At 38.0% G+C, this 25,784-nt stretch overlaps 1 protein-coding gene across 4 annotated transcripts in view; it reads left to right on the forward strand.

The window, feature by feature from the left end:
• COG5 (component of oligomeric golgi complex 5) overlaps positions 1-25,784 on the forward strand; it is a 367,675-nt gene that overhangs the window by 328,098 nt on the left and 13,793 nt on the right. For all 4 annotated transcript variants that reach the window (XM_032275697.1, XM_032275699.1, XM_032275701.1 and 1 more), the window contains 2 exons: positions 4,116-4,353; positions 10,125-10,201. In XM_032275697.1, coding sequence (XP_032131588.1) covers positions 4,116-4,353; positions 10,125-10,201 — 315 coding nt within the window. The remainder of the gene's footprint in view (positions 1-4,115; positions 4,354-10,124; positions 10,202-25,784) is intronic.

The following is a 25,784-nucleotide window of genomic DNA, read 5'->3' on the forward strand; positions in this document are numbered from 1 at the left end:
ATTAAATTCAAGCTTCCAGTCCACAATGATATTTGATAATATATATGTATATATCAAAACTTTGTCTAATACATCACTTACTTTCTTTTAATTATGTTGACACATGCTTATGCAACTTGTTTTTTAATGTTATTTTTTACTCCTCAAGGATATTGTTTCAACTGAGTAGATTAAAATTCTTGAGACAGTACTCCAAAGTAGCACCGAGTTAACACTGTGCTTTTGATCACGCATAAGAAATCATGAAGGACCAACTATATGCTGCCTACCAAGACTCACTTCATCTTCACGGAAACACAAACTGAAAGTGAAGGGATAGAAAAAGATATTCCATGCAAAGAGAATCCAAAAGAGGACAGGGATAAACTTTTTTATGAGACAAGAAAGACTTTAAGAACTATAAAATGAGATAAAGAAGGTCATTGAATAATGATAATGGAGTGACTTTATTAAGAAGATAAAACAAATGTAAATACATATGTACCTAACATCAGAGCACCTAAATATGTAAAGCAAGTATCAAAGCATCTAAAGAGAGAATTAATTGTAATTCAATAATAGAAGGAACTTTAATACCTCATTTTCAACAATGGCAGATCATCTAGACAGAAAATTAATAAGGAAACACTGGACCTGAACTACTTTTTAAACTAACTGAACCTAACAGATACATACAGAATATTGCATCCAACAGCAAGTGACCATATGTCTTCTCAAGTATACACAAAACTTGCTTCAGTCAATGTAAAGTTGACTCATATCTGATTATAGTTTTGAATAGGGAGGAAAGGCAGTGAAGGAAGAACCTAGATCACTGAAGTGATAGATGAGCCCCTTTGCGGAGACTAAACACACAAAAGATTAGTGGCATGAAGATTAACATTCACTTCTCAGTTATGCGTATATTTAAATCTTCCATGTTATATATGTTAGGCCACAAACCAAGTCCGAACAAATGAAAGTGAACTGAAATCATATCAAGTATCTTTTCTAATCAAAATGGTGTGAAACTATACATCAGTAATATGAGAAATCTTGGAAATTTCACAAATTTGTGGAACTTAAACAACATGCTCCTGAACAACCAATGGATCAAGGAGAAATAAAAAATACCTTGGGACAAATGAAGAAAATGGAGTCAAAATACATTTTGTTTAAACAAGGAAATAAAAGATCTATACACTGAAAACTATAAAATATTAATGAAAGAAATCAACAAAGACACAAATAAATGGAAAGATATTCTGTGTTCATGAATTCAAAGAATATCATTAAAAGGTCCATACCACCCAAACCAGCCTGCAGATTTAATGCAGTCTCTACCAAAATTCCAGTGTCATTTTTCACAGAAATAGAAAATATAATCTTAAAATTCATATGGAACTACCAAAACCTCTGAATAGCCAAGGCAATCTTGAGCAAAAATAAAGCTAGAGGCATCACACTACCTAATTTGAAACTATATTACAGAGCTACATGATGATTAAAGTGGCATGGTGCACTGGCATATAAATAGAAACACTGACCAATGAAACAGAGCAGAGAGCCCAGAAATGAGCTCACACATTTACAGTCAATTGATTTTTGACAGAGGTGCCAGGAACACACAATGGAATAAGGACAGTTCCTTCAATAAATACGTGTTAGTAAAACTGTATATCCACATGCAGAAGAATGAAATTGGACCCTTATCTCATACCATATATGAAAATAAAATGAAAATAGATGAAAAACTTTACACCTGAAGCTAAAACTAACTGAAGAAAAGGGGAAAATCTGAGGAATAATTTTTTTGGATTCGACCCCAGGAGCTCAGACTCCAAAACAAAAATACACAAATATGATTACATTTATCTAAAAAGCTTCTAAACAGCAAACAAAACAAGGGTGAAGTGACAACCTATGGATTATGGAAAATATTTACAAGGCATACATCTGATATGGGGATTAACATCCACAGTATGTAAGGAACTCAACTCAGTAACAAAACAACCTGATTTAAATGTAGGCAAAGACCTGAGTAGACATTTCTTAAAAAAAGACATACAAATGCAAATGGCCAACAGGTACATGAAAAAATGTTCAATATCCCTAATCGTCAGGGGAATGCAAATTAAAACCACAATCAGATTTCACCTCACACCTATCAGAATGACTTATCAAAAAGATGAAAGATAACAAGTGTGAAAGATGATGTACAGAAAAGGGAACCCTTGTATACTGTCGTTGGAATGCAAATTAGCCATGATGGAAAACTGAAAATAGAGCTACCACATGATCCTGCAGTCCCACTTCTGGGTATATAACCTAAGAACTTGAAATCAGTATGTCAGAAAGATACATGCACTTCCATGTTCATTGCAGCATTACTTAGAATAGCCAAGTTATGGAATCAATCTAAATGGCCACCAGCATTTAGATTGATAAATGGATAAAGAAAATATGGTATACATACACAATGGAATACCATCCAGCCTTCAGAAAGACAGGAATTCTGTTAATTGCAACAACATAGATGAACCTAGAGAAGATTATGCTAAGTAAAGGAAGCCAGACACAGAACAACAAATACCACATGACCTCACTTATATCTGTTGTCTAAAACAATCAAACGCGTAGAAACAGAGTAGAATGACAGCAGCAGCTAGAGGGTGGAGGGAATAGAGAGATGTTGGTCAAAGGGTACAAAGTTGCAGTTGGATGAAGTAAATGATAAGTATTTAAGGTGATGAGTATGCTAATTTCATTGATTCAGTCATTTCATAGGTATACGTATGAAATTACTGTGTATCCCATAATTGTATATGATTATAATTCATCAAAAATAAAAATGAAAAATATATGAAAGAGATTGGCACCATTTTCGGGAAGGGGGCCTTCTTTTATTTGTTTTTTGCACCCTAGCCTTGTGTAGTGGCAAACCTAGAGTAAAGCTAGGCTATGCAGGTGTGTGAATCTGGCAAAACCAAACCCCACACGAAGATAGCCATCATTTACTAAGGCTCCCCTGTACCCAAGCAGCACTCCACCATGTGATGATACTGCAAACAAAAACGTTCCTCCATGCACCCTTTAGAAGCCTTGCTATTGCTGGCACAGTCTTATACCTTTATGAAATCCCTTCCTGCTGGAACACAGGCTTACTTTCTCTATCTCTATATACTTCTGGAAGCCATGGACCTCTAGTTAGCATCCTATTTATAGTAACCACTGCTGTATTTGAAGACAATTAAGTTCAACTCATTCTTTTGCTCTGAGCATTTTAGTCATATCTGTTGTTCTTCTGTAGACCATCACCAATTTCTCTACGTCATTCTCAGAATATGGAACCACTTAACTTGCTTTTTGAAAAAGATTCAGCATGATGTAGCCAATGATCTCATTATTAGAAAATATCAGGTATTAGTTTTGGTATATCTCTTTCCTGTAAGTATTTCACATTCTTTTAATATATTCCTTAAAGAGCAATTATAAACAGTTATAAATTATAAATAGTATTTCATGGAGCATCAGCTGGTATCATTTGTTGATCCAAATTAAAGGCTTTCCAAACCTCATCATCTGGAGGAAAAAATTGCATACCATGTGTACTGTTACATAACCATTTCCACAGTCAGAATTCTGTTGGATGGATCAGATTAAATAGCATAAGAGCAGAGAGGTCTTTGCCAAGAATTGTATAGGGAAAGCAGCGTTTTCTGCCATTGCAGAGTGTAAAATGCTGTTTTGGGATTCATTATTGATACATTCGTTTACCAGGCAAAACATGAGTGGATGGAGAGTTAAGAGGCTGGGAGGGACCTTGAGAGGCCAAAGAGTGGCACTTATTTGACTCATCCAAGATAGATGGTTGTCTATTTCTTTCTTAATAATCTTTAGATAAATGAATTCTAAAATTCCTTCAGTAATTCTCCTAGCATCTAAACCACTTTTTAAAATGTAATTTAAACATTGTTTTCTGTTGACACGTATAAAAAATAAATAATGCCTTTTATACCATTAAGGGAAAACATTACAAAAGATTAAAATAGCAGCATTGGTAGGAAGAGAAGTACAAATTCAAAGAGTACAATTTAGTGCATCGGTGCTGAAAAGGGCTACTTTTTCTTTTACAGATCATTACCCAGCTCAGGAAGACCTGATGTTCCTTGTTCTCTGTACATGAAGGAGCTACAAGGATTCATTGCCAGAGTTATGAGTGACTATTTTAAACACTTTGAATGCTTGGATTTTGTCTTTGACAACACTGAGGCTATTGCCCAAAGAGCAATTGAACTTTTTATCCGCCATGCCAGTCTCATAAGACCTCTTGGTGAAGGTGGGAAAATGCGACTTGCTGCTGATTTTGCACAGGTAAATTGATGGATTGCTACAAAAGAAAAAATGTTTTGGCCTCAATATTTGCTATTAAATGAAAGACTGTGTTTTCATCAGTGCTTTTAAAGAGTTGCCAGCATGAAGAAAAGTAAGCCCACTTAAGCCTAAATGGTTAAAAAAAAAAAAGAGTTTAAAGATACTTTTATACCAGATACATTTTTAACAAAATAATCATCCCTCTCTTTGGTATGTCAGGGTTATGGTGAAACAGCTCATTTCATAGGAAAGCAACACTTCCCGTTTTTCCTTAATATGGGATTTTCTCACTATTTTACTGTTCCAACAGGTCAGACCTTGCTGGCCAATAATGTAGGCAGTGAAATCATATTTCATACAGTGAAAAGAGACTGCTTGTTACCATGTCACCATTCCTAGGCAGTGCTCCCATTCATTTAAATGCACAGTAGGCCAGTAGACATAGCGTCTGATTATTTGTTCTCCCTCTATAAGGTAGAATATAGTTCTTCTCTGTGGCTAGCCTAGAAATCATTTCAACCTATCTAATATGTGTGTGAGATAGAATGACATTAAAATAGCAAAACATTATTAGGTCTTATAGAAAGGGTTTTTTTTTCTTTATCCTTTAGACAGATATTTAAAAGCCTTTCAGTAGTATCAGAGGCAGTGAAGAAAAACTTCAAACATGCTTTTATTAAAAAATTCAGAAACAAAGGTGATTGTTATTTTTTGTATAGCATGCCAAGGATAAAAAAATTTTTTTTTTTTTTTTTTTTTTTTTTGAGACAGAGTCTTGCTCTGTTGCCCAGGTTCTGTCTTCAACTTCCACCTCCCAGGTTCAAGTGATTATTCTGCCTCAGTCTCCCAAGTAGCTGGGACTACAGGCATGGACCACCAGGCCTAGCTAATTTTTGTATTTTTAGTAGAGACAGGGTTTCATCATATTGGCCAGGTTGGTCTCGAACTCCTGACCTCGTGATCCACCCACCTCAGCCTCCCAAAGTGCTAGGGTTACAGCTGTGAGCTGCTGCATCCAGCTGGTAAAAATCATTTTTAAGCTTTTCAAAGCTGTTAGCTTTACTAGTCTAAATAGTAATTGAAATAAATTCTTCACAGCAGTTTGCCAGGTCCCCCCTGCTTATAAAGATAAACGTTAATGTCAATATTGATTCTGTGTGTATCCGGGAGTGTGTCTTGCTTCATTATTTCTGCATGGAGGAAAGGACCTGGGCAGACTGCTTGTATCAAGTCAGTGGTTGCCAGATGCCCTTCTTACTTAACACACTTTCAAAAAAGGAACAGGTAACACAAACCTAAACTTTCAAGAGCCAGGTTCATTGCAAACTGATGCAGCAGTTAGTCATTTTCTTCTCCAAATAATATTCCTGAGGCCATTAGACCATAGAAAAGAGACTTCATTTAGAAAATATGCTTGTAGTAGCCACAGCATAAAAACAGAAATTAAATGTTACCATGAATATGACTCTTTTTGCCTTTTACATTTTATGAACTTCATTCTTAGGCACCTGTACATTTTACTTTGTTTTACAACTAAACTCAGCCTAAAGAAAATTATCTGTAAATAGCATCTTATTTGTCCCTTACTGGGGTTTTAGATTGCTTGTTGAAAACCTGATGATGGTTTTAAAAATCAAAATTAAACCTTGTATTCTTTTAAAAAAAAAAATTGTAAACTACGCTCAGATGGTCTCTGTTCTCTTCCCCTTTCCTCCTTAATTTTGTTTTTCTTTTTGTTTCATCTTCTTTCTCTGGGCTCCCGCCCCTACCAGCTTATTTGCATTCTGCTCCAGCTGGTTCTTGAGTCACTTTCCTGGAGGCAGCACTTCAAGTCCAATTAGAGTGGCAGCGGAGCAGGAGATAGCCAAAATGAGAGTGCTGTAGGAGAGAGGCTTGTTTTTGTTTTTTATTTTAATATGTTCCCTTATGGGTCTTGAAAGATGGAAAGTATTGTCCTTTAACCCTTGCTACTGTAGCTAACACCTGCTCAAAATGCATAGCATCCAGTGGCAGGGATGCGCTTCAACCTCCCAAAAACTGCATTATTCAAAATGTTATTTGGCATCCATTTTTTTTTTTAGACATGTTACCCAATAAGCCAAACTTTTCTGGGTCCCTTCCTTTAAGGTAAATGAAACCCATCAGTCATTATTACTAACTTATGCTCAAAAGCCTCTGTTCTCTGTTTTTTTAAATATAGAAGAAGCATTTATACACACAGCATTTACTCATTGTTAAGCCCTGCAGTGACATTTGGTTGCAGCTAGCATTGTGATATTGAAAAGCAGGTTCTTTTGTTCACCCCTGTACACTGTGTCCCAGTTTCAAAACATCCTGGCACTCACCTTGGGGATGGCTCCAGTCCTGTGGATCACGGGCACAGAAAAGACAGGTGGAAGCACTATCGTAATTAATCTTATCTGTGATCAGTATCTTTGGCAGATATTGTTCCACTGTTATGATCTCCCCCACCCAATTTTTAAATTAAAATTTGAATTTCAGAGTTTTGTTTCATTTGGTTTGGTTTCTTGCCACAACTGCACTTACGTGTTATACCTCAGCTTTCAGCATCACACTTGGTTGAAGGTGTTTTTTGGGGTCAGTCAAAACATTTAAATAGCGTAATGGTAATCCTAATATTTATATTCATGACAGGCACCAACTGGGGACTAGAGGGATTTTCAACTGCCTTATTATTGAAAGTTCTATCAATTTATATTCAAAATTAAAGCCATTGAGGTCACTGAAATAAAAAATATACAAATAATCCATGGGTTTGAAAACTGTTCTTGTGATAAAGGGCCTGCTATTCTAGCATAAATAACAAAAAGAAAGCTCAAGAAGGGACCAATAGACCAGGTTTGGGAATACTAGTTATTTGCCATAAAATGCAGTTGCAAAGACAGATAATGATATATTTTAAGGATTTCTTTAAGAATCCTAACTTCTTCTCACGGACACCAGTGCAGGAAAGAGAAAGTAGTTGTAGGGTGCCATCTGGAGGGATCGTGGTGAGAAGTGCCTGACATTCAGCCCCCTTAGGAATCCAGGTCATGGGCATGAGGTGGTTTCCTACAGGTAATTAAGTCCCTGCTGTGACCACATGGTCTCAGTGTCTACACTGATCACACAATATTTCTGAAATCACTAAGCCTTTCCACAGCACTGGGGTTCTGCTGATTCTGAATCTCTTTGGGGTCTTGCCCACAGTGTCCTCTGAAACACATAATCCCCCCTCCACCCCTCAGTTTATTTTCTTACCTGAAGGAAAGAGTGGCTGTTGAAGTTGGTATTAAATTATTTAGTGGCACTTCTAGCAGTTTCTAGTTATAGGTCTTCTGGTGCCCTATAAGTATACATTTATATCTATTTCACTTTGTACCTGAAAATATTAATTTAGAAAAGAGAAGAAGACAATCAAAATTCTAATTTTTGTTCTAATTCCTATTGCCTTTTCTTCTCCTGAACAATGTCAGGGCAGGAGTGCCCTAGGAGTATACAAAGAAGCCCTGTGGTTAACCAAATGTCGGTGGTAGGGATGGAGCAGCTATGTAATTAGCTCACCGTGCCTGCAGCTGACTGCTCATTCTCTCCACACGGGCTGGAGAGAAGCAGTTGCACATGCCATTCTTGTAGCCACTGCTAATGGCAGAGTCACCTCCTCTAAAAGGAACACTCCTGTCCTTTAAAACATGGCCTTTATTGTTTAATGGTATTCTGGAAGAAGAAAATGATTTGCAATACCCTAGAGGTCCTTTATGTATAAAAAAAATTGTTTTAAACATTTAACATTTTGAAATTGGCCTATGGCATAGAAATCTTTTACATAATCATACATTTTGCAGCCATTCGAGGTCATATTTTCTCATATCTTAACTTTTCCTAGCCATGTATTTGTTTTAACATTTGGTCCTGTTCAAGTGCCAAGGCAAAGATTGTCTTTGAAGACAGTGATTCCACTAGAGTCATTGAGAAAAAATTGACAAAAACATTTCATAAAAAATACATCACATTTCATTATGTAAAAAAACCATATATGTATATGTGTGTGTGTGTATACACACACACACACACACACACACACACATATATATATGTATATATATATTTAGGTATTTGAATGGAATTAACAAATCAAAGATACAATGATAATCACGTTTTTTCATTGTGCTCAGTGTAAAGTGACACATACTGAAAGAAACCAGAAATTCCCACCCAGTGAATAAATGAAACATGTTCCAAATAACAGCCTATCATCTACTATCTTTGAGTTAGGAACAGTGGCTCACAGCTGTTCTGTTTTGCATTGTTGGCAAGAATCCTTTTTCTTCCTTAAATTTTTATCTTTTTATTTATTTATGATTCTGCATCTTATAGTTTTCCAGCCATGTAAGGCTTACTTCTAGGACATACAGTATGCAATCCATGCAGTCTTGAAAACCTTCCTTTTTATTATTTTTCAGTGAATAAATGATCTAAACTTCTTCTTTTATATAACAAAATTAACATGGTTACTCTTCATCCTCAAGACCATCCCAAGGAAGCTATCTCCAACTGTGTCTTGACACTCAGGTCATAAGTTTGACATAGCACTTAACATTTTGCTTAATAAGAATCATTATGTGTGTATGTATATGTGTTCATACATGTATATATGTGGACATATACACAAATACTTTGATTTTGTTGATAATCATATTGTTTGAATAAATAAATATCCCCTTCTTCATTAAATTTGCAAATTTTGTGAAGGCAAGACAGTCTAATCATTTAATTATCTTATCCTCATGTTAGCTTGGTACCTAGCACTAAGGCAATCAGAATGTTTCTCAGATGAATGACTGATTGGGTCTCTGTAGTGTACCCATGGCAAGGAGATATTAAGCAATTTTTGTAATGGTGGCCAGCAGGACAGAAACCTTACTTCATATGTGCTTCTTGAAGAATGGTGCTATACTACCAGGGAGCAGCCTGTTCTCAACCATTTTCTAAACCATTTTTTACCAGGGTGCTATTTATAGGAAGAGTGGAGAAGCAGTCTATCACCTGGATAGCACATATGCAAAAAGTCTGCATATGCACTTGGTAGATAAAGAACAGGTAGCCTACTTGTGACAAGTAGAATTTCCAGTCACAGGAGGAAAATAAAGAGAAGTGAAACAAAGATTTGCTAAATTATTGAGTTAGGTAGCATATTAATTTATTAATAATTGAAAAGAGAAAAAACTTTTAAACACTGATAATAATTCCTGACAACAGCACTTATATGTATGCACATAAAGCTTTGTGGAATTATCTATTTAATTTGCGTGATTCTTTTAAGTAGGTATCATTTTCTCCATTTTATAGATGAGAGACCTGAGACTTGAAGAGGTGAAGTAACTTATCAAGGGTCACAAACTAGTAACTAGTATCAGCATTTGGAATGCGGATATAGATGTGCTACTAAAAGCTCCAGAGTTAGTGCTTGTAATTACTTGAACCACACTAACTGATAAAAGTTGTCATCATTTATATTGAATATAAAAAGACTTATAATGCCTAAAGTATACTCATGCAGTCTTGAAAACCTTCCTTTTTCTTATTTTTCAATGATGAATAAATGCAAAAGTTATGTAAGTGCTTGCCTTTTAATAACATTTCAAAGCTTGCCTCATAGTCCAGATAAAATTAAGTTTACTGCAGCTACAACTTCCTGTGATCCAGGTCTGTTCCAGATTCCCCTAAAGATTCTGACATTAAAATCAATGGAATGTCTTTTAATATTTCAGATGGAGTTGGCTGTGGGTCCATTCTGTAGACGAGTATCTGATTTAGGAAAGTCCTATCGAATGCTGAGATCATTCAGGTAAGACTGAACTCTTTGTTAATACATTCATATCCTCCAGGCAAATAAATCCTTTCTTTCTGTGCAGGTGGAACTTCATAAGATTGCCAGTATTCAGCCATTTTTAATCTACAACAGTGGCAATTTCATGACTCATCTTAGAAAGTATTCAAATCAGAAATCCATATAGAAATTTATGCAGTGACTAATAAGTTAGAGGGTATGTGTATTTTTTAGTCACAGTTCACAAGATTAAGCTGGTAAATTATGCTCTTCTTAGGGAGAATTTTTTTTAAATTGTTAGCTTCCCATTCTTACAGAAATGTGTTGAGTAGTAATACTAGGCAATTCATAATTATATAGATGTCTTTTTCTGAAATTTTCATTTATCATTTTTAACTCGGACCTTTTAACTTCTAAAAGGTCAAAAGTTACATTCGAAGATACAGATACAACAAAACTATTGAATGAAGTCTTTAAAGAATGGAGTGCAATGATGAAATGCAGATAATTACTATAAATGTAATGGCCTAATGCAGTTGAGCACAAAATTTAGTATTGAGCTTCCTAGAAATCACATTACAAAAAAACACAAGATTTGATTCATATTCATGATCTAGCAGAATACAAGTTTAATAGAAAAGTTCTTGTCAGTGCTGAACACTTAGATTTTTTCAACTCAGATTTTAAGGAACATTGAATAATGACTGGGGTCTTCACTAGCAGATATTTAGAAGATAAGGAGATGTTATTCATATGGCTGTTTATTCAATAAACCAGAACTTTGTAAGTCCATTACATCATGGCACACATAGAAGAAGATATTTTCTTTCAAAGACTCTGAAGAAACCGATTTTTTTTTTTTCTTTTTTTGAGACAGCCTTCCTCTGCCACCCAGGCTGGAGTGCAGTGGCACGATCTTGGCTCACTGCATCCACCACCTCCTGGGTTCAAGCGATTGGCTGAGCAGCTGGGATTAGAGGCACACACTGCCATGCCCAGCTAATTTTTGTATTTTTAGTAGAGATGGGGTTTCTCCATGTTGGTCAGGCTGGTCTCAAACTCCTGATCTCAAGTGATCCCCCCACCTTCACTTCCCAAAGTGTTGGGATTACAGGTGTGACATGTGTAAGCCACCACACCTGGCCTAGGCTGTTATTTTTTATAGCCCCAGTCCCATGTTTAGTTGTTTATCACATGTGTATATATCAAATAATGCTAATTTAGCCTGGCCAACATTGTGAAACCCCATCTCTACCAAAAAGTACAAAAATCAGCCAGGCATGGTGGCCCACGCCTGTAGTCCCAGCTGCTCGGGAGGCTGAGGTGGGAGAATCACTTGAACCCAAGAGGCAGAGGTTGCAGTGAGCCGAGATAGTACCACTGCACTCCAGCCTGGAGATAGTGCGACCCTGTCCCCCCACCCCCCCACCAAAATAATAATGCTAATTTTCCTGTTTCTGAGGCAGAGTGGCCTTTATGTAAGCACTTTAAAAGTTGTGTCACAGTATGGAGATACAAGGTCTGAGGATATGTTTCACCCAAGACATTCCATTTTAAGCCATTTAAGATGGGAATTTTCTGTCAGCCTTCCTATTTCTCACATGAGGAAAAGAATCTCTAAAGGAACATTTAAAGTTTGGGCGACACCTTCTAATACCTATTTATAGAATAAAGAATTGATTGATCAATGTATAATTTTAATAGTCCTACTTTTTTTTATAGCTAGCTTTTCGTGGAGTAACAGGTTTCAAACTTTTGACCATGACCCACAGTAAGATACTTTGTATTGTCGTTTGGCATATGCTTGCATGCAAACATGTGAACACACTCAAATCTATATACATATACATGGACACCCATACGTATGGTTCATGAAACAGTAATTACCCTTCATGTGATAGCCTCTAACATTTCTATTTCATTTGATTATTTTAACCCACTAAATTAGTTTTATGACCCACTCATAGCCTGCATCCAGCAATTTCTCAACTTTCTCACAGGGCCCTTAACTCTTGAACTTTAGGTGCTGTAGTGACAGGGAGCCAAGTTTCTTTCTTTCCACAAACTGTGAAGATTTATGCCTTTTTATCTTGGGATTCTGGTATCTCTGAGCTTCCTCCTGCAGATGACCCCTTAGCTCCCAAGGCCTCAGGCACAGAAGAATAATTGTTTCTTGCCTATGGAGTATCCTTCATAATTTAATTGGAAAATTCCAACAGAGATATTTTTATATATACCAATATATTTCTCCAGTTATATTGAATCTACAGAAATCTACTGAATTAATCCTAGTACTTTCTCAGTTGTTTGATGGGACTGATACAACTGTTTTATAAAAAGCTTAGGATTAACTGGATCAAGAAATAAAATGGAAGCATAATATAGTACCATGTTCAAATCCAGCCCTGGTATACAAGAATGTTTTCAGTCCTATTGATTGAGAAGAAGAGAGATGTGAGCATGTGCCATGGCCTCTGCCCCGCACCATGGTTGGGAAAGCCCTGGCCCTGCCAGCTTCTTTGCAGTTGTCATGTGAAGAGAATTGACTCAAGAAAGTTTGCCCAAGTTGTGGGTCCTACCAGATTCCTTCCTGGAGAGGAGTAAATCAGTACAGAGCCATCTTTTTTCTAATAACCTAATTATAGGCCCTCTGTTTTGCCTGCCTACAAAATCTTGTTAGAAAGCTGCCTCTTTTTCAAAAATGAGTCCTGAGCAGTTGCAGTAAAGAGCTTACTCTTATAATGTGTATACTTCTTCCATCTGTGCTGGGGGCTGTGACAAAGAATAGGCATCATCCAGTGACCACGTACATATTAGACCTTGGCTCTTGTTCATGGATCTTCTCACCAAAGACTCTGAATCAAACTACAACCAGTTGGATGGTAATCCGTAGGAGATTGTTTGAATAAAATATGCCAAATTCATAGGATCAAATATATGCAGACATTAGCAGTAATGGTATTAGTTAATATCCGGTAAAATGAAAAATATTCCCTAGTATATCACTAAATTAAAAAAAAACAAAACAAAACAGGTGACTAAGCAGTATATTATATGACCTCTACTATTTTTAAAATAATAGCATTTACTAGCCTGGGCAACATGATGAAACCCTGTCTTTACAAAAGATAGAAAAACTAGCCAGACTTGGTGGTGCACACCTGTGGTCCCAGCTACTCAATAGCCTAAGGTGTGAGGACCTGAGCCCAGGGAGGTCAAGCCTGCAATGAGTTGTGATTAGGCAGCTGCACTCCAGCCTGGGTGTTAGAGTAAGACCCTGTCCCAAAGCATAAAGTAAATAAATAAAAGTATTTGTTTGAATGGAGAAGAAAAGACAAAAAGGAAAAACATGAGAATATCTTTGAGTAAGATTGTCACTTGGGGTTCTTCTTTTAGGATTTTCATATTTTTTAAATTTTCAGCCTTATTTTTGTAGTCAGAAAAGTCAATAAATACTATTTTTAAATCCCTCTTGCATTGTTTTTCCCATTGAAAACATAACCATGGAACTAAAAAGTAATGAAGAAAGAACTCAAACATTACCCAATAAAGAGCAGGTCGGAGTTGACAAGAAAAGCAGGCAGCCAAACAGCCAAAATCCAGTAGATTGCAATAGCCACAGAGGGCCTCGGTTCGAATTAGGGGCAGTGGCTGCGGGGGAGGACAACGGGTTCAGTTCAGGGGGCCCCTTTATAATGGAAGATGACAGTGGCAGCCAGAGAGTTTCCAGTCCAGACCCCACCCAGCGTGTGTACACGTACACATGCTCTCTCGTGCTCTCTCTCTCTCTCTCTCACACACACACAGACACGTGCACGTGTGTGCCTTAGTAGGCACTCCCTTCCCCCATCATGCAGCCATCTGCCACAGGGCACCTTCTTCTTGATGGTGATATTAGTGGACTATTTATGTGAGCTGGCAAGCTTCTTGCATACATTTAAATTTTACTGTCTACATTATAGTTTCTCAGGCAGCAGGAATCCTTTCGTACTCAGTAGAGAATGCTGCCTTGGAAAGCTGCTGACATTAGTGATTTGCCCCTGGGTGATTTGTATTTCTACACAAGACACACATCAGAGCTGTAGAGACCCCATATTTATCCGCCTGTCTGCAACATGGCATTATTCCCTTAGTAGTGTTTGTGAGGTTGTTACCTCAGCTCCTCCTGGCCAGAGGCCACAAGGCTGTGACCCTTGACATTGTCAGTATAGATCTTTGTAAGGCAAAGGACAGAAAAGGGACCAAAGGTTCTTCACCAGCTCAGGGGCACAGACCCTGCCTTCAGGCAGGCCTTACCACCTTTGCTCCTGAAGGGACAGCTTGTCCCTGATGATGTCCACAGTCTGCTATACTGGAAGCTCATTTCCATCTAAGGCTTAATGAAAGGGCAGTGAAAGCTGTCAGGAGATAGGGGCTGTGTTCTGATGGATCTTTTAGCATGAGGAGCGGTAGAAGAAGAAAACCATCAATAACTAGAATGTAGTGTTCCTTTTTATTTTTCTTATTTATTTATTTATTTATTTATTATTTTTATTTTTTTAAAGATGGGGTTTCACTATGTTGGCCAGGCTGGTCTTGAACTCCTGACCTCAGGTGATCCACCCGCCTCGGCCTCCCAAAGTGCTGGGATTACAGGCGTGAGCCACCATGCCCAGCTGAATGTAGTGTTCCTGTTGATTGTTTTTTATTGTAGGAGTGATGACAGTTTTCTGGGTCTATGGTTTGTATTGATGATTCTTTATTGATTCAAATTCCAAACTGTGCCTGAATGTTTATAGAACTAAAAGAAGACCATCTCTGCAGCTTCTGTTTTTAGCACCTTTAACACTAAGACCCCTCAGATGCATTCTGTCTTTTCTTTCCACTTGTGAATCTGGGGCCCTTAACCCATCCCTAGAAATAACTGTTTCTCTGAGGTTTCTGGATTCTTAATTCTAAGTTTCAAATTTCAGTGTCATGGCCAGAAGGCAACTACCATCTTGGACATGGTTGTTTTGTTGCTCTTTGCTATAACTTTGACAGTGCCAGGAGCACCTAGGTAAACATAAAGGGTTGAATATTTGCTTTATCATCATTTTTATTATTTCTGAAAACTTTTATTCGGTTATTCATTTTATGCCAAGCCTGTGCTAAGTGTTTTGCTGATAGTTTCTCATTTAGCCCTCACAGCACTTAAAAGTTAGTATGATCCCCATGAGGCACCTGAAACCCACAGCAGCAAAGTGGGAGAATCCGAGAGCCACATTTCAGACCCACACTGCCTGATTGCAAAGCCTGTGCTTGTAACCACTATACCCCACATCTTATTCTAGAAGTTTCTGTTTGTTTTTATTCTGGATGGTCCTGGAACAGCATTTGAACGATTGCAGGTATCATCCAGGAAAATCAGAAAGTTTTAAAGAGAATCTAAACTCGCCACTTTGGTGGCCACCTCCTGCTGCTCAATAGCCTCATCTCACTGTCTTCTGCTGCATTCAGGCTCCCAGACAGGACACAAGGAACATTCAGCCAAATGTACACTTTTATTTGTAGAGATTGTCTGCCCAAATCCCTGCCTCCATTCCTACCTGGTCTGCTGGTATAGACAATCTAAACTGAGAAAAGGACATTTCTAACCTCTCTACTTCCAACCCAAATCACCCTCCTGCTTCAGTCTCTCCTGGGACCCACATGGCCCCTTGTGCCACAAACTCGGCCTCCCTAAAAAATCTCCATAGAAATGCTCACTTTCTGCAGGCCTCCAGCACTTTCTTTTCTCTCTCAAAGGCCCTCATTGTGTCCTGTGCAGGGAGCATGGCCACCTGTGCCCCACCCCCTGAAGAGAATCGTGTTCCTTCTCCTACTCTTTGATTTCTGTGCTGGTTCCAGATCTCAGTACACATACTCAGTGGTCTTGCTGCCTTCCCAGGCCCTTCTACAAGAGGAGGTCAAGATGAGGTTGTGGCAGGTGGCATGGAAGAGAACGATGCCTGTATCTGTCTCAGGGTACCACTAAAGTTGGATGTGGACACGGAAGTAGCAGAATTTTTAGCTTACTTTACTTCATGATTGGCCTTAACAAGCTGTCAGAAGACTGACAGCTGCATAGCTATGAGGCGTTTAAATGTGAATCTTGCTGAGCAGAAATGCAGTTGTTTTTTTTTTAATGGGACCTAACACGACAAATTAACACTACCTTCAACCTGTAAAGTTTAACCTTGAAAGTGCTGCTATATTTAGAATATTATCCTCTAAGAATGATATTGTGGCATTTGGTGTATCTGCATTTTATAACACCTTATTTTCTTTTGTTTCATAAAGTACTTTAGATGGTTATTTATTTTTTAACTTTCTGGTGTTTCAAATTCCACCTGGAATCAGGGAGAAGGGAGTGCTCAAGCTGTGTTCTTCAGCCTCTTAAAATAAGCACCCAAAATAAAATGTCCGTGTTTGATGTTTACAGGTAATTATGACAGTGATGCACAATACAGAATCAAATCTAGTTTTGCTTTTCGTGGATCTTTTGACAGCCCTATTGAAAGGGACAGGTGGCCAAGCGTGGTGGTTCACGCCTGTAATCCCAGCACTTTGGGAGGCCAAGGCGGGTGGATCATGGGGTCAGGAGTTCAAGACCAGCCTGACCAACATGGTGAAACCCTGTCTCTACTAAAAATGCAAAAAAAAAAAATAGCCAGATCTGGTGTCGCATACCTGTAATCTCATATACTCGGGAGGCTGAGGCAGGGGAATTGCTTGAACCAGGGAGGTGGAGGTTGCAGTGAGCCAAGATCACAGCACTGCACTCTGGCCTGGGTGACAGAGCAAGACTCCATCTCAAAAAAAAAAAAAAGGGACAGGTGAGGCTGGGTGCGGTGGCTTACGCCTGTAATCCCAGCATTTTGGTAGGCTCAGGTGGTGGATCATGAAGTCAAGAGCTTGAGACCAGCCTGGCCAGCATGGTGAAACCCTGCCCCTACTAAAAATATAAAAATTAGTCGGGCATGGTAGCATGCGCCCGTAATTCTAGCTACTCAGGAGACTGAGGCAGGAGAATCACTTCAACCCAGGAGGTGGAGGTTACAGTGAGCTGATATTGTGCCACTGCACTCCACCCTGGGTGACAGAGTGAGACTGTCACTCTGGGGAGGTGATTACCCAAAAGATTCCATTTTAAAATGAGCTGGTTTTTTTTACCAGGCCTGGCTTAGACAGGCATCTCAGCCAGCAACTTCCATGTGGGCTGGGCTGCTAGACATGTTGTTATGTGCATGTAGTGTTCAGATTGTTTCCTCTCCTTGTCTCTCTCCCCCCTTATCCTTCCCCTTCTACCCTTCTTTCCTTCCTTGTATCATTTACGGTTTGCATAAAGAATATATTGGAGAAAAATAAAAATACAAATATTCAGACCTTAAAACTAACTTAATTGCTATAGATAAGTTTCAAACTTGGCTTTAAACTTCATGAAGCCAAAGATAAGAAACAATCAGCTATCTGATTCTCATTATCAGAAGGAAGAAAATATATTAATTCCTAAGAGAAAGTTAAGCATTTCTTAGCACTTAATTCTAAAGTACTTATAAGGACTTTTATGTAGAGAGCTTTATATAGGAAGTACTGAGAGAGGGGAGGGCCAAAATTCTTGATTACCTTCCTGTTGTAGAGGTAGTATAGGATTCCATATGGCTACTCTTCATTAACAATCAAGGACTGTCTCATAGGACTGAAGCTCCCCACCCCCAGGTCTTGTCACATTATAAACTAGGGTTTGAGATGAATCCTACAATATCACATGGCATGAACAAAGAATGGGCTTTAATGGGGAAAGGGAAAAACTCAAAGGACTAATGTAGCGTTGAACATGACAACCAGGGACAGCAGGACAGAAGTGAAAGCATGAGGCCTGGTGCCATGGCTCATGCCTGTAATCTCGGCACTTTGGGAGGCCACCGCAGGTGGATCACTTGAGGTCAGGAGTTCGAGACCAGCCTGACTAACATAGTGAAACCCCATCTCTACTAAAAATACAAAAAATAGCTGGATGTGGTGACAGGCACCTTTCGTCAGCTACTTGGGAAGCTGAGGCAAGAGAATCACTTGAACCTGGGAGGTGGAGGTTGTAGTAAGCCAAGATGGCACCACTGCACTCCAGCCTGGGCAACAAAAGTATGCCCCCCCCCAAAAAAAAAAAAAAAAAAAAATAGTGAAGGCATGAGTCCTGCTATCCTATCCCTCAAAGTCCCTTTTTGGGGCCTGGGCACACCAGACCTACAATGTGAACTTGTGACCCAGTGGAGGGACTTCTCACTACCCCTTTTCCCTGCAATAGCTGAAACATGAGAGCAGCCTCGTCACCACAAGCCGGTTAGTGTCATGGGCTGGGTTTGGAGTTTAGGGAGCTGTCTGGTAATATCAGCTGCTCAGTATCCAGGGACCACAGGGCTGTAAGATACTTCATCTTTTTCTGTTAGGGACAAATAGTGACCAGTCTATGGAAAGCAGAGCTGAGGCATAGCCTTGTCACCCTTCCAACCCAGTGTCAGCTTCGAGACCTTTAAGACACCACCACCCATTACCCCAAAGGATCTTAAGGTCACACCAGGTTAAAATAATTCTGAAAGAGACTGTGATGATATGCTTCAAGTGGTTAAGTGACTAGAGGTCCATTTTGACCCAAAGGTAGAATTTGGAGTACCTGGAGAGGTAATAATTGTGTGACCTTCAAATGATAATCCTGTACACATTAGTTTTCTCAGATAGGCTTTTCTATACAAAATTACACTTTCTTCCAGGGTTCTGTTTCTGGCTGTGAGTCAGTATAGCTGTTCTAGAAACAGGATGAGTAGTTGCTACAGTTGGTGTTCTAATAGAGGATGCATCGCAGAGTGAAGAGCCAGGCTTTCTGGGTTTGAATCCTTGCTTTGCCACTTATAGCTTTTACTTGATTTCTCTATGCCTTGGTTTACCCGTCTGTAAAATGGGGATGTAATAGTACCTAACTCATAGGATTTTTAGAAGAATAAATGAGTTAACATATATTTGTTTATTGTCTATACTTATGGGGATATAAAGTGATATTATATGTATACAGTGTGGGATGATTAATTCAGACTAACACATCACCTCAGATACCTAGCATTTTTAGTGGTGAGAGCATTTAAAATTCTATTAGCAATTTTGAAATGTATTATGCATTACTACTAACTTTAGTCACCATGCTATGTAATAGATTTCAAAAAAACATCTTCCTCCTGTCTAACTGTAACTTTGTACCCTTTGACTAAAACCTCCCCATATCCTCCCCCTCTTAGACTCTGGTAACTACCATTCTGCTCTCTGCCTCTGTGAGTTCTATTGTTTAAGATCCCACAAATAAGTGAGACCATGTGGTATTTGTCTTTCTGTGCCTGGTTTATTTAACTTAATGTAATGCCCTCCAGGCTCATCCATGTTGTCGAATGACAGGATTTCCTTCTTTTCGAAGGCTGGTTAGTATTCTGTTTTGTATATATGCCACATTTTCTTTATCTACTCATCCATTGATGGACACTTAGATTGATTCCATAACTTGGGTATTGTAAGTAATGTTGTAGTGAACATGGAAGCGGAGCTATCTGTTCAACATGCCGATTTCCAGTCTTTAGGATATGTACTTAGAAGTGGAATTGCTGAGTCATATGGTAATTCCATTTTTAGTCTTTTTCAGGAACTGCCATACAGTTTTCCAAAATGGTTGTATTAATTTACATTCCCACCAACAGTGTACAAGGGTTCCCTTTTCCCCACACTCTCACCACACTTATCTTTCATTTTTTTAAATAATAGCCATTCTGACAATTGTGAAATGATTGATATCTCATTGTAGTTTTAATTTGCATTTTCCTTACAGTCAGTGATGTGGAGCATTTTTTCATATATCTGTTGGTCATTTATATGAATTCTTTTGAGAAATGTCTATTCAGGTTTTTTTGCACATTTTTTAATTGGGTGGTTTTCTTGCCATTTTTGTGTTCCTTACAGATTTCAAATGTTAACTTATCAGATGTATGGCTTTCTTCCAATCTATCAGTTGTCTTTTTACTAAGTTTCTTTTGCTGTGCAGAAGCTTTTCAGTTTGATGTAATCCCAATTGTCTCTTTTTTCTTTTGTTGTCTCAGCTTTTGGGGTCAAATCCAAAAAGTTACTTCACAGACCAATGTCATGGCGCTTTCCCCCATGTTTTCTTCCTTCTAATATTGTTACAGTTTCTTTTCAAGACCACACCTTGACTTTTTTTCATTTTGAATTAATTTTTATAAGGTATGACATAAGGATCCAATTGATTCTTCTTTAGGTGGATATCCAGTTGTCCCAGCACTCTCTGTAAGAGAGGTTGTCCTTTTCCCATTGTGTTTTCTTGGCTCCTTTGTTGAAAGTCAATTGACTGTAAATGTGTGGATTCATTTTTGGGGTCTATATTCTGTTCTGTCCCTCAGTGTTTCTATTTGTATGCCAGTACCATGCTGTTCTAATTATTATATAGTTCTGTAATGTAGCTTAAAATTAGGTAGTCATACCTCCAGCTTTGTTATTTTTACTTACTATTGCCTTAGCTAATCAGGGATTCTTGTAGTTCCATATGAATTAAAGGATTATTTTTTCTATTTCTGGGAAAAATGACATTGGAATTTTCATAGGGATTGCATCAAATTTGCAGATTGGTTTGGATAGTATAGACTTTTTTTTTTTTTGAGACGCAGTTTCGCTCTTGTTACCCAGGCTGGAGTGCAATGGCGCGATCTCGGCTCACCGCAACCTCCGCCTCCTGGGCTCAAGCAATTCTCCTGCCTCAGCCTCCTGAGTAGCTGGGACTACAGGCACATGCCACCATGCCCAGCTAATTTTTTGTATTTTTAGTAAGACGGGGTTTCACCATGTTGACCAGGATGGTCTCGATCTCTTGACCTCGTGATCCACCCGCCTCGGCCTCCCAAAGTGCTGGGATTACAGGCTTGAGCCACCGCGCCCGGCCAGTATAGACATTTTAACAGTATTCTTTTGTTCTGTGAACACAGAATAGCTTTCCATTTATTTATGTCTTTGTCAACGTCTTTCATCAATGCTTTACAGTTTTTAGTGTACAGATCTTTCACTTTATTGGTTACGTTTATTCTTAAGTATTTTGTATTTTTGTAGCTATTATAAGTGGGTGTTTTCTTGATTTCTTTTTCAGATCATTCATTGTTATTAATTAGATTTGTCTTAATTTTGTATCTGTGACTTTATTCCTTTATTCTATCTTTTGGTTTCAGATATATAAGATTATTTTGTATCCTGTGACTTTATTCCTTTATTAATTCTGTCTTTTTGGTTTCAGACATATAAGATAATGTCATATGCAAACAGGTAATATTTCATGTCTTTCTTCTCTATTTGAATGCCTTATCTTTCTTTCTCTTGCCTAACTGCTCTGTCAAAGACCTCCAGTAGGATAATTAATAAAAGTGCTTGCTGACAGTGGACATCTTTGTCTTGTTCCTGATCTTACAGGAAAAGCTTTCAACTTTTCACTATTGAGTACAATGTTAGCTATAGGCTTATTGTATGTGGCCCTTAATTTGTTGAGAGTTTTTATTATAAAAGGGTGTTGAATTTTGTCAAATGCTTTTTCTGCATCTAATAAAATAATCATATGGTTTTTGTCTTTTGTTCTGCTGATATGCGTCACATTTATTGATGTATATATGTTGACCCATCCTTGCATCCCAGAGAGAAATCTCATTTGATCATTGTGAATAATCCTTTTTATGTGCCATAGAATTGGGTTCGTTAATAATTTGTTGAGGATTTTGTATCTACATACGATGAACATAGAGTTCATCAAGGATATTGTCCTATAAGTTTCTTCTTTTGTGGCTTTTGTGGCTTTAGTATCAGGGCCTCCTAAAACTAGCTTGGAAGTATTCCTTCCTTTTTTATTTTTTTGGGGACAAGTTTGAAAAGGATTGGTATTAGCTCTGTATACCTTTTGTAGAATTCACCTGTGGAGCCATCAGGTCCTGGGCTTTTCTTTGTTTGGAGGCTTTTTATTATGGATCCAATCTCTTTACTCATTATTGGTTTATTCAGATTTTCTGTTTCTTCTATTTCTATTTTCTGTTTCTTTTTGATTCAGCGTTAGCAGGTTATATGTGTCTAGGAATTTTATCCATTTTTTTCTAGGTTACTGAATTTGTGGCCATATAATTTTTCATAGTAATCACTCATGATCCTTTGTATTTCAGTGGTATCAGTTGTAATATCTTCTCTTTCATTTCCAATTTTATTTGAGTCTTTCTTTTTTAGTCTAGTTAAGGGTTTGTCGATTTTGTTTAACTTTTCAAATTGTTTTGTTGATTGTTTTTCCCTGGGTTTCTAGTTTATATTTATTTCTCCTCTGATCTTTGTATTGTTTTCCATCTGCTAACTTTTGGCTTAAATTGATTCTTCTCTTGTTTCTTGAGGTGTACCATTAGGTTGTTTATTTGAGATATTTATTTAAGTATTTGTTGCTATAAATTTCCTTCTTAGACCTGCTTTTGCTGTATCCCATACGTTTTGGTATGTTGCATTTCCATTTTCATTTCTTCCGAAATGTTTTTTTGATTTCTCTTTTGTTTTCTCCTTTGACCCATTGGTTATTAGGGGCATATTGTTTAATTTCCACATATTTGTGGCATTTCAAAGTTTTCTTCTATTATTGATGTCTAGTTTCATACCATTGTGATTAGAAAAGACACTAGATATGATTTCATTTCTCCTAAATTTGTTCAGACTTGGTTTGCAACCTAATATATGATATATCCTGAAGCAAGATATGTGTGCACTTGAGAAGACATGTATTCTCTTGTTGTTGAATAGGATATGCTGTATATGTCTTTTAGGTCCATTTGGTCTAAAATGTAGTTCAAGTTTACTGTTTCCTTATTAACTTTCTATCTGGATGATCTGCCGTTGTTGAAAGTGGGATATTGAAGTCCCCTACTATTACTGCATTGTAAGTTATTTCTTTTTTAGATCCTTTAATATTTGCTTTACGTATTTAGATGCTCTAATGTTCGGTACGTATATATTTACAATTGTTATATCCTCCTGATGAATTGACACCTTTATCATGATGACTTTCTTTACCTTTTTTTGTTGTTTTGAGCTAAAACCTATTTTGTCTGATAAAGGTATAGCTAACCCTGCTTGCTCTCAGTTTCCATTTGCACGGAATATCTTTCTTCATACTTTCTCTTTTATTCTGTGTGTCCTTAGAAGTCAGTTGAGTCTCTTGTAGGCAGCACGTAGCTGGGTCTTACTTTTTTAATACATTCAGCCATTTTGTCTTTTGCTGGAGATTTTAGTTCTCTTAAAATCCAAGTAAATATTGATAGGTAAGGACTTGACACTACTAATTTGTAGTCTGTTCTCTGATTGTTTTGTGGATGCTTTGTTTCCTTGTTTCTCTCTTGCTGTCCTCCCTTGTGATCTGATTTCTTTTCTGTAATGGTATGCTTTGAATTATTTCCATGTATGTTTTGTGCTTCTACTCTAGATTGTTGTTTTGTATTTACCATGAATCTTCCAAAAGCAATATGCTAATGATAGGATATTTCAAGCTGATAACAACTGAATTTTGATACATACAACAGCTGTACATGTGTATTCCCCTTCTCTACACATTTTAATATTTTGATGTCAAAATATACATCATTTTGCAATTTGTATCCCTAATTTGGGCTATAAGTTTTTTGGGGTTTTTTTTTTTTTTTTTTGAGACGGAGTTTCGCTCTTGTTACCCAGGCTGGAGTGCAATGGCGCGATCTCGGCTCACCGCAACCTCCGCCTCCTGCCTCAGCCTCCTGAGTAGCTGGGATTACAGGCACGCACCACCATGCCCAGCTAATTTTTTGTATTTTTAGTAGAGACGGGGTTTCACCATGTTGACCAGGATGGTCTCGATCTCTTGACCTTGTGATCCACCCGCCTCGGCCTCCCAAAGTGCTGGGATTACAGGCTTGAGCCACCGCGCCCGGCCTTTGGGGTTTTTTTGTTTGTTTTGAGACAGAGTCTCACTCCATCACTCAGGCTGGAGTACAGTGGTGTAGTCTTGGATCACTGCAACTACCACCTCCCAGTTCAAGCAATTCTTGTGTCTCAGCCTCCTGAGTAGCTGGGACCACAGGTACACACCACCACCCCTGGCTAATTTTTGTATTTTTGGTAAAGACAGGGTTTTGCCATGTTGGCCAGGCTGGTCTGAAACTTCTTGTCCCAAGTTACCTGCCCACCTCAACCTCCCAAAGCACTTGCAATATGCTTTGGCATAAGCCACCGTGCCCAGCCTTCAGCTATAATTTTAATAGCCTCATATTAGAGATAAAATTATTTTACAGACCACTATTGCAGTTTAGATTTTTCTGAGTGTGATTCTATATCATTTATAGCATTGTTTTTTGTGTTTTTACATATTTTATTAATTAGCAGCCTTTTATATCAGCTTAGAGAACTCCATTTAGCAATTTCAATTGGCTGGTTTAGTGCTGATGAACTCTGTTAGCTTTTGCTTGGGAAAGTTTTTATTTCTTTCCCATTTCTGAAGTATAGCTTTTTTGATTGGTAGTTATTTTCCTTCAGCACTTTAAATATATCATCTCATTTCATCCTGCCCTACAGGGTTTTTGCTGAGAATCCTCTAGTAGCCATATTGCAAGTTCTTTGTATGTAATAAGTTTCTTATTTCTTGCTGCTCTCAGAATTTTTGTCTTTGATTTTTGATAGTTTATTATGTGTGTTGGTGAACTCCTCTTTGGGCTGAATTTTTTGTACAAGTCTCCAGATGAAACTTGCTATTTAATTTTTCATTTCGGTTGCCTTCTCCATCTCCAGGATTTCCATTGTTTTTGTTGCAGTTTCTATGTCTCTGTCAAATTTCTCATTTTGTTCGTATATTGTGTTTCAGATTTCATTTAACTTTTTATTTTGTATATTCTTGTAGTTTGCTGAACTTCCTTAAGAGGATTGTTGTGTATTATTTGTCAGTCATTCCATAGATGTACATTTCTTTGGGGTTCATTATTATAGCTTTATTAGTTTGTTTTGGTGATATCATGATTCCCGTAATTCTTCTTTTTTGAGACAGAATCTCACTCTGTCATTAGTGGCACAATCTGAGCTCACTGTAACTTCCACCTCCCGGGTTCAAGCAATTTTTCTGCCTCAGCGTCCTGAGTAGCTGGGTCTACAGCTGTGTGCCATCATGCCCTGCTAATTTTTAATATTTTTAGTAGAGAGGGGTTTCACCATGTTGGCCAGGATGGTCTCGATCTCTTGACCTTGTGATCTGCCCACCTCAGCCTCCCAAAGTACTGGGATTACAGGTGTGAGCCACCGCACCCAGCCTCCATAATCCTCATGTCCTTGTATTGATGTCTGTGCATTTCAGGAGACAGCTACCTCTTCTGTCTTTTAGAGGTGTTCTTTAGTATAGATTAAACTTCATTATTTACTTTAGTCTATGATTCTGGATAAGCCAGCTGATATCAACCTCAAGGAAGCAGAGCTTGCTGTCATTTTCTTTAGTTCGCTGGGTCTCTGCCTTTGCTCTGCGTTTGGGTGGGGC

Source organism: Sapajus apella, unplaced genomic scaffold (assembly GCF_009761245.1).
Source record: "Sapajus apella isolate SASKATOON/1434 unplaced genomic scaffold, GSC_monkey_1.0 scaffold7, whole genome shotgun sequence".
NCBI classification, from domain to species: Eukaryota; Metazoa; Chordata; class Mammalia; order Primates; family Cebidae; genus Sapajus; species Sapajus apella.